We start from the raw sequence: 10,465 nt of genomic DNA on the forward strand, positions 1-10,465 counted from the left end.
TTATATTCAAATAGCTCTGTTTTAAGCCAGCTTCATTGGCCCTGCAAATTGTCTTCAAAATATATATAACATATTTAATATCTTCTGTGCTTAACTGATGATGCGATCACAAGTCTTACAAGCCTTTTCCTCTTTCAGTTTGCATGTGCTCATGCCTTGTGGCTACCAATTGGTTACCCCTTCCCTCTGCAGAGGCCAGCTTCTAGATGCGACTCTTATACAGAAAATCTTTAACAGAGCTAGTATCTATGTACGGCCATCAGAGTTTCTTGAGGTGAGTTTTATGAATGTGATATATGCATACCTTTTATACCTGCACTCCCATACTTTATGCTTTTATGTTTGTACAGTAAAAAACGATAAGCAAAATCAGTTTACCATGGAAGGGACCTTTTGACCAAGTGATTATCTGTCTTTTTTTCTAAGTCTTTTCTCAGTGACAGTACAGAGAGTGAGGAGGAAATGGAGGAGGTGGAGATGACTTCCTTTCCCCCTCGTGCTCAAGGCCAAGATGAACCCCCTGCTCCCCCTCGTGCTCAAGGCCAAGATGAACGCCTTGGTCCCCCTCGTGCTCAAGGCCAAGATGAACCCCCTGGTCCCCCTCGTGCTCAAGGCCAAGATGAACGCCTTGGTCCCCCTCGTGCTCAAGGCCAAGATGAACCCCCTGGTCCCTCTCGTGCTCAAGGTCATCCATTAACAAATAATGGCAGCAATTATGGGGCATACATCAACCTCATCAGTGTTTTGTCAACGGACGAAGAGGAGGATGAGGATCTGTGTGCAGCCATTGCAGCTAGCATGGAAGACCAGAAGTAAGTGTGTTCTATCTGTCTTACGTTTCACATACATTTCATTGTATGCATGAAATTTCGTTTGGTTCTAAAAATCTTTCAAATACCATTATGAACAGTCTAACAAACAACTTGGGGCCATGGGTTACTACTACACTCAACACATTTCTCCCACCTAAATCCAAAGAACCCTATAGAGCTCAACAGTCCCGCCCACAACCCGAGAGAGCGTATGTTCCGGATGTCTCCAATCGACGTCTGGAAAAAAATGTATCTTAAGAGTTTTAGACCATGCCTAACTCTGTTTTTTACAGACACGGCAAGACGGATGTTCCTATCCAGGTCATCTTAGAAGAACTTGCCTCCAAAATTGATTATTCACATCCCTCGAAATTCAACATAAATAGGAGCAACGTCCTTGATGGTGCCTTTCGTGGATTTCGGAGAAAGACCTATGACCCCAAGAACTGCATATCAGTCCGTTTTTCGGATGACCGGGGGATGAATGAGGAAGCCGTGGACCTGGGAGGGCCAAGACGGGAATTCCTCCGACTCCTTTTAGAATCCTTGGCCCGGTCCAGAATGTTTGAAGGGGTGGATGGCCATCTTAATCTTGCCCTGGATTGCACAGGTTTGTGATGCATATTTGGGCTATATGTGCACTGTTTTAAATAGTTTGCTGTTGTTAGATTAATAAATGACAGCCCATATTTGTCAGCTACTATGCTGTCCGAACCAGAACTTTAGAACAGGGGTTCTCAAACTTTTGTGGGCCGGGGACCCCTCATGGAGTGGAAAATTCTCCCAAGGACCCCTCATAATCACAACACATAAAACTTAAGTTAATCATGTAGCTGTATAGCCTTTTATTCTGTTAGATGCTTATGTTATATGTATTCTAAAAACATAGAGTGCTAATACCACAACGGTCATGTTAGCAAACTTTGACAGTATGTAGGATTTTTTAATTTTTTTAAAGGATTGTTGTTTCTTTGTCAAATGTAGGCCTATTGTGTTGAACACATAGTGTTTGCTTCACATAACTTTCATTTGTTGGCGGTTAATTAATAGTATTGATGTAACGTATCAGCAGATCAATTGGGCAAATACTGATACTGTAGCATTTTTCGCCATATAAGACAATTTCATATTTTGTAGTAAACTTCACTACCATTGTGTAATGATGCTGCTATTATGCTTAGCCCAAAACCATGAGAAATTGTGGTCTATCACTTATGGTAAACTACTGACTGTACTTGTACTTCATTTGGCCCCTGGCAGTTGGGTTGAGCCCTTGAGTGGCCCAAGGTTTCTTCCTAAATAACTACCAAGAGGGTTTTTCCTTGCCCCTGCTACTCTTGGGTGTTACTTGTAACATCTGTTTAGTGGCGCGAGACAATTGTATTGTATTTGCCTCTGTACAAATATAATTGAATTCAATTCAATGTTCTATTTCATGTAGCTGTCCGAGAGGACCAGTATTTCTTGGCCGGCAGGGCTATTTCTGTCTGCCTTGTCCACGGAGGTCCACCACCCTGCTTCCTCTCCAGGACATTATTTGAGGCAATCGCAGAGGACCCTCAACAATGCAGGCCAGTGTTGAACGATGTGGTAGACTGTGATCTGCGCCAAAAAATTGAACAGGTTTGTTCAAAGCAGTGCTGGATAATAATGGTCAGGGTTTCTGCAGAGTCTTTAAAGTCTAAGAATGAAAAATGTGAGTTAAAGGCTTTAAAAAGTGTTAAATATATTAACATATTATTAATTTGATATAAAATACATTTAGGATAGGTGTTACATTGGTCTGTGTAGTGAATTATATGCTGTAATTGCTTGTCACTTATCTGTACTTGGGATAACTCTGATGAAACTCTTATTTTAACAACTACTTTTTTGTTATTGTTTAAGATTTCTGAGTCAAAAACACTCAGTGAACTTCAGAGTGCCATAGAGCCCATGATTGACTATTTGGCAAATGCCGGATGCCTGCACAGCATTGAATTAACGGCCAAGGATCAGTTGGTTGCAGACATTTTGCATTTCCAAGTAATACAGCGCGTACAAGGACCTTTTGAAAGGTATTCTTTAATTAATTGAATGGACTACTCTACAAGTTGTACAGATCTTGTGCTATATCAACTTCTTTTAAAGGTGCACTATGAGTGTCTGCATGGTTTCAGGGTAGGGGGTGGGGTTTAGGGTGGGACTTTTTCCGCGTTTCCCAACCGTCTTGTCAGTGATTGGCTGAAATTTGGTTTGTTATATTTTGGTGCACAGCCTGTGATTTCATTGAAATGAATGAAAAAAACTACTAAAATGGGTAGAATAAGGTGAATACAAGATGTGGTTACCATCCTCTGTTTGCCACCTAGTTGTTAGTGAGTCAATTGAGTCAAATTGAAGATAATTTAATTTAACAATTTAACTCTGTTTAAACATAGTATGAACTGATAATGCAGTAAGGATAATATAATTCTGTCTTCACAGGTTCAGAGAAGGCCTCAGGACACTTGGGGTACTTCAAAAGTTACAAATGAATCCTGAGTCTTTCAGTGGAGTCCTATGCCACAGCAAAAGTGACTTGACAAGTGAGGTGATGGACAGACTGTTCAGCGTAAAATTGTCAACACCTGGAAGCAATCGAATGGCCACAGAATCCAATGTCGTGGCATTTTGGAGAGATTTTTTGCAGGACGCAGAAGGTAGGTAGCTCAAGTTTTCAGGTGCTGTCGATAGGTATAAGAATTACCGAATTTTGGGCAACGCAGACCAAATAGCGAAACGGCAGCCAATGCTAACTGATGAGGGCATTAAAGTTTTGTTTTCATATGCCCGCATCTTTTAGCATTAGCTGCAAGTTTGCATATTCGGTCTACGTTGTACCAAATGCTGCTGTTCTGTTACCTACCGATAGCACTCCATAGCCTCAAAGAACAGGGTTATGGACTGATTGACTCTGGATTCGTCCTTTAATTCACTTAAAAATGTGATGGAAAAAGGACTTATATATTGGGGTATCACACATATTTTAGCTCATGATGGATATGGGGAGCTCTTTACATTACATTACATTACATTTAGCAGGCACTTCTTGACCAAAGTGACTTACATATGTCAGCTATATTACAAGGGATCACACTGTCCCCGGAGCAACTTGGGGTTAAGTGCCTTGCTCACTCTTTAGTTTTCACTCGTGGTTCTTACTTCATCATTACATTGACATTTCTAAAAATTTGTAAAGATGGCTTGAAAATTAAGATATAGAAAACTTCCAGTGTACAGTTTCATGTGACTTCTGATATGATGACTCAACCATTGTAGTACTAATGTTGCAATTGCAAATTGTCTTTTTTTTCTCTCTCCAGAGGAATCAGGAGAGAGCCCTACATTACACGACATTCTCCAGTTCGCAACTGGATCGAATGAAGTTCCCCCTATTGGATTTTCGCCACAGCCTTCCATTGAGTTCTTACACGAAGGGGGGAAATATCCTATAGCAAACACGTGTGTAAATTGTCTACGATTGCCGATCCATACCAACTATGATTCCTTTAGGGAGGCCATGGACTTTGGAATCCGCAACACCCAAGGCTTTGGCATGGCATAAAACCAGAAAATTCACATACTTCTTACATAGATATTATTCAGTGTTCCTTGAGTTAAATTCTTCCGTTCAACATCATGGGAACGATAGAAGGGGGGTGGGGGTATTTAGGTCACTACTGTTTTTTTAAATAGGCCTACATGTTTTCTTTTCTGTTGAATAATCAGCACATTCAGTGTTGTGTGTGTTCTACCGTTGGTTGGACGATGGAAACTGCAGTTATGTGTGGTTTGGTGTGTGTGTGTGTGGGGGGGGGGGGGGGGTCACTTTGTTACCGTCATAGCCATTTATGAAATAAAAACAAATGTTTGTAAACTTATGAAGACTTTTAATAACACAGTGAACCTGAACACAGACATTTACCTTAAAGGCAGATAAGTCAAGCTTGTGATCTTTTGCCTATGCACCCTATAGCATTTACCTTAAAGGCATATAGGGCAAGCCTGTGATCTTTGCCTAAGCACCCTATAGTTAAGTAAAAGGTGGCAGGTGACAGCCCTCTCTAGTCATCTCTAAGAAATTGACCAGTGTAATGAAAAGGTTTATCCCAAAGTTTCCATCTTCACTTAGAGGATTAATGAGCTGTTGAATCTCTGTCATGGTTAAGTGGGTAACCTCAAAAATGTTGTCAGGGACTGAAATGCCTTGCAAATCTGTAGGGCTTGCTGTTGCACCATCAGCTGTTTCATCTAGAGGTTCCAGCACGCCGTTGACCCCTGTGACATCTTGTCCAATGTGTGATATAATGCCCCTGAACCACAGCTGCAGTGGTGTCCTGCTGTTCTCTGTAGACAGGCCGTGGTTATTCCACTGACTCCGGAACTGTCTTACGGACCTCTGAATACGTGGTAAGAACACATAGTGTAGTGCAAACAAGTGTAGTTCTGATAGTGAGTCCAGTACGTTCTGCGTTTCCATAAATGTAAACAGGTCAGCATAAAAGTATGACACAACGCGGTTTAACTCTGCCCAAAGTCTTTCTATGCGTTGGTTGTGCACACTGCGACCTACAATTATGCTTCTCCTGTGGGATCCTCGCATTCGAAGCATGAACCGCGCAACCTCCATGTTCTCTGTTCCACGATCACTTCTAACCCTAGATGGTAACCCAAAGTTGCGCACCCCCTCCTGGAATAGACTGAGAACGCTGGATCCCCGGTTGTTGGTTAGGCACTCCAGGTATATGATGGTACGGCTGTAACCATCAACACATCCATGGAAAACCATACGCCAGCTGATCAGTTTATGATTACCATCTATGTGCCTGTAAATAACATTAGAAAGTAATAAGTGCATGTTCACAATAAAAACAGACTGACAATGCTACTAATAAATATGAGAAAGTTGTGACCATGTGGCCCACTTAATGTACTGTAGAAATTTGATTTACATATTACTATGTCATTTGGGAGAGATGAAAGCACTGAAATGTCAGTGCCATAACCATTTTGGTGTCTATTATGACAATAAAGAAGATATTTTTACAGGGTTAGGGTAAATGAATAAGTATGAAGATGCCCAAAGTAGTGGAATTCAGTCAGAACAAACAGGATTAAAATTAACTAATTTAACTGTGTCTACCAGAATGCACCACAAAATTGGAGTAGTATTAAAGAGTAGATATATACTACATAGGCCTACCATAGTTCATTTGGCGCTCTCACGGTGTAAATCCTGCGGTGAATTGCCCGTCTATGGCGCACACATCGTCCAACAGGATCTATAACCCGTAAGGCCTCCCTGACTCTCCAGCGCTGAATGCGGAGCCCCATGCCGAGCAGACTGCCCCGCACATATGTCTCCCCAGCGTTTGGCGTGTCCCGCAAGACTGATTGAATGGCAGATCGTAAATCCTCTTGGGATATGGCTGAGTAATTTAGGGACGGAATGTTTAATCGAGTTCGGTGACGGAATATGGTGCTGCGATCCATGTTGAAGACTGACGCGATACCTTGCCAGTTGTACCCTAAATCTAGACACAGATTGATCTGATCTGCGGTCAGATCATAACGTGGTCTACCAGGCAGCCCTGTTGATACAGTGGGGGCAGTGGAAGCGGCTACAGCTCTTACCCGGTCCTCCACTTCTAGCAGGATAGCATTCAGATGTTCACATAAGCGCTCCAGAACAAGCAAACACTCTCTGGCCTCCACACCACCATTTCTGCGGACAACGGTGGCGATGGTGCGCACCGTTGTCGTATGCGCGGCTAATTCCTCATAAAACATTGCAGTCGGGTCTGCCTGTATGGCTTCAAGACAGCGCAAGGTGCTCAAGAATATATTAATAAAATCTTCAGGGTTTGACTGAACAAGTAAGGTTTGGTTAAAGAAGGACATAGATACCACAAACCATATACATTTCCACATTTTCTCTCTTCAAATCTTAATCAATGGCTGGTAATCTGAGAGTGGAACTTCCTGTTACATTATACCAACTTCCAGGCGCACTGAAAAAGCGAGTGAGTTCAGTGAGTGGAAGCAGGTTCAGTGTAGTGCATCGGATGTTTCAGTGTGTTGAGGAAGTTAATTCAGTGTGTGTACAAGTGAGTTCAGTGTGTAGTGTAAGCGACTTCAGTGTGTGTACAAGTGAGTTCAGTGTGTAGCGGAAGTTAGTTCAGTGTGTAGCGGAAGTTAGTTCAGTGTGTAGTGTAAGCGACTTCAGTGTGTGTACAAGTGAGTTCAGTGTGTAGCGGAAGTTAGTTCAGTGTGTAGCGGAAGTTAATTCAGTGTGTAGTGTAAGCGACTTCAGTGTGTGTACAAGTGAGTTCAGTGTGTAGCGGAAGTTAGTTCAGTGTGTAGTGTAAGCGACTTCAGTGTGTGTACAAGTGAGTTCAGTGTGTAGTGCATGTGATGTTTCAGTGTGTTGAGGAAGAAATTTCAATGTGTTGTGGAAGTTAATTCAGTGTGTAGGCTACTGTAAGGAGCTTGTGTGTTAGTATTTTCAGTGTAGTGCAAACTGTTTCAGTGTGTAGTGCAAGCAGTTTCAGTTTCAGTTTCAGTGTGTGCTGCAAGTAAATCCAGTGTGTTGAGCAAGTGATTTCAGAGTGAGTGCAAGCAGATTCAGTGTGTAATGCAGGAAATTCAGTGTGTTGCTGTTTGAGTTCCAGTGTGGTACTAGTGCCCAGTGCGTATGTGTCAGTGTTTCAGTGTGTAGTGCGAGTACGTTCAGTGTGTAGTGCCACTATTCCAATGTTATTGCACTATACGGCCTCCCATAGTTTTGTCATTAAAGGAACACGCCACCCAAAATCAGTAGTGATATATGTTCGTACCGTAACTTTCACGAGTTGAGTCGTACCTCTCCCGCGTCGGTAGGTGCACTCAAACGCTCTGTCGCGCGGCGCGAATGTGTTAGCATGTTGCTATGCTAGCGGGCTCTGCCGTGGCCGTAGAGAGAGGCACATAGCAGTATTCAAACACCTCCACGTTTTACCTACTTAAATACAGTTGCACGAGTAGTTGATGAAAAATGTTAGGGCACACAACATGAAACGTGACGATTTTCCAAGCGAATAAACATGAGAACTACAATGTGTGGCGCAATAGCACTTGGGAGTACTTCGACCTAGCGTGGTAATATTATTAACACCTAATTGTAGATCCTATCCACCACAGAGTTTAGAATCCATGCTGGATCGACCCTCAGCCTCTCCCAGACTTTCAGAATGAATGGAGTCGGAGTTTCTTTAATATCGAGGCGTCATATTTGTCCGATGGCCTGCTATAAAATGAATTGCGATGTCTGTCTGAAAAAGACGCGCTCGTGCAGTCAAAATGAATGGGAGTCTTCAGAACAGGCTTGTCAGTCAACCTGACATAACAGTGTGTAAAGTAGCCTATAATGTGAATGACTTGTTATTTCATCAAGGATTTCTTTCTTTTTGCAAAAAATAAAGTACAATAGGCATTAATTAGTAGGCCAGGAGCATGCTGAAATTATGTGGCAAATTGCGTTTTTTATTACAATGATAAAATTGTAAAAGGACTTGACCGAAGCTGAGGCAAGCCAGGCAATAGGCCTATAGGCCCGACGGTAATTGTAAAGCAATTTACAAAAGATTCACTGAACAAAAATGCTGATGTGGTACATGAAAATGTAGCTAAAAATGTGGAGAATGCAATGCAATCAAGCATTTTGGACGATATATTGTCACAAGCTGGCAGAATAGGCAACAGGCCGATGTGCGTTTTATTTGGAGACTGTTTTGCGCGACAGAGAATGAGTTTGCTGCTGATATTCTGGGGATAGGCCTAGCCAATGTACGACTTTTGCCTTTTAATATATTTGCTGCATTAGATCAGTCTTTCTAGAACAGGCAAGGGCTTTCTAGCCTCACGTCAGCAGCGCTGCATCACCCATATAGCCTACATTAAAACAACCAGCGGATGGTGGGCAGGTGCCGTTTTGAAAATTGGTCAACAAACTTTGGTGCTGATGGATGGTCGATCCAGCATGGATTCTAAACTCTGTGGTGGATAGGATCTACAATTAGGTGTTAATAATATTACCACGCTAGGTCGAAGTACTCCCAAGTGCTATTGCGCCACACATTGTAGTTCTCATGTTTATTCGCTTGGAAAATCGTCACGTTTCATGTTGTGTGCCCTAACATTTTTCATCAACTACTCGTGCAACTGTATTTAAGTAGGTAAAACATGGAGGTGTTTGAATACTGCTATGTGCCTCTCTCTACGGCCACGGCAGAGCCCGCTAGCATAGCAACATGCTAACACATTCGCGCCGCGCGACAGAGCGTTTGAGTGCACCTACCGACGCGGGAGAGGTACGACTCAACTCGTGAAAGTTACGGTAAGAACATATATCACTACTGATTTTGGGTGGCGTGTTCCTTTAAAGCTCATGAAACTGGCACATGAAACTGGGGGACGAACGCATCGCAGAGGGGGTGCCAGAGCATGGATATCTCTCAAAATGAAACCGTTCTGTGGGCGCCTGCCATGTACCTCGCAGTTGCAAACTGCAAGGGACATGAATCCGCCTATTTGCATGAACATTAATAGATACCAGTTCCTCAACTTTACCGATTCAAATCTAGTGACCGTGCTGTCAACTAAAGCAGACATCAATAGACCGGACATAAGGCCATTCAATTTGCATACAGTTTCGATTGCAGATGCAATCTTTAAAGTTAATAGCAACCTCCTCACATTCTTATTTCTGATTTAAAATGCACAACAGTGCATTATAGTCTACAATTTAAATGGGCATTTTAAACACTATTCCTCTCGTTTTCTACCTCGCTAACTCCAAAGTAAAGGCACATTCTTCCGGCTATTGCGCAAACGCCTCTTGTTCTGAGATAACGACTATACAATATAATATAATACAACAATACAATATAACGACTTGAGTTATTTGCTGTTTACATTGGAATTGACGTCCACAGTGTCTGCAACGTTTTTTTTTTAGAAATACAGGAACAGCTTACTATGCTGACGAATGACGACTGCGCAACATGCGAGAATTTCCCCTACTCTCGGATGCGCATTAAAACGTATCTTTTCAGTAGTCATTTCCAACTTTTCACGCTGATGGTGCTAAAAATGCAACACAACCGTGTTCAAAGCAGGGATCCTATAGCAATGTATGGTTGGGGGAGGCATAGAAAAGTTGGAGAACCTGTGGCCTAAAACAATATTGGTGGTTGCAGGGTAGATTTGAAGTGAAATGGGTCGCGATGGTCTGTCATTTTTAAAAAGTGGGTCGCCAGAAAAAAAGTTTGGGAAACACTGGTCGAGATTTCTAGACTAGTCCAGTGACATACTGCAGGTTGAATGTCAATGTGCCCATCCTACGCCTGTGGTTTAATGTGGAGTTGGAGACCACGGCTTGGGCAATTAATTGGAAGTCCTGATATACATGTATGTCTATTGGCTTGCCCATGGACTTTCCTACAGTGTGGTGTTGCGAATTTTCAGTGTGCCCAAATCCACCGTTCACAGGATCATACACAAGGTGGCACAGTTCATTTGGGACAATCTCCATAGAGCCATTGCCTTTCCGAAGCCAGCCGACCTGGATGCTGTGGCTGATGGATTTGCCCAGC

General features: G+C 42.6%; 1 protein-coding gene across 1 annotated transcript; it reads left to right on the forward strand.

Moving 5' to 3' along the window:
• Positions 1-798: 798 nt before the first annotated feature.
• Positions 799-4,398, forward strand: LOC143106418 (G2/M phase-specific E3 ubiquitin-protein ligase-like). The gene is made up of 6 exons (XM_076270695.1): positions 799-812; positions 1,106-1,422; positions 2,254-2,435; positions 2,700-2,869; positions 3,279-3,493; positions 4,157-4,398. Exons 1-6 carry the CDS (start codon positions 799-801, stop codon positions 4,396-4,398), a joined length of 1,140 nt encoding a protein of 379 aa, XP_076126810.1.
• Positions 4,399-10,465: the final 6,067 nt, after the last annotated feature.

The sequence above is a fragment of the Alosa pseudoharengus genome, unplaced genomic scaffold (assembly GCF_046254945.1).
Source record: "Alosa pseudoharengus isolate Yale_2024_CS ecotype anadromous, Long Island Sound unplaced genomic scaffold, YU_APseudo_1.1 YU_APseudo_1.1_scf_6, whole genome shotgun sequence".
Taxonomy (NCBI): domain Eukaryota; kingdom Metazoa; phylum Chordata; class Actinopteri; order Clupeiformes; family Clupeidae; genus Alosa; species Alosa pseudoharengus.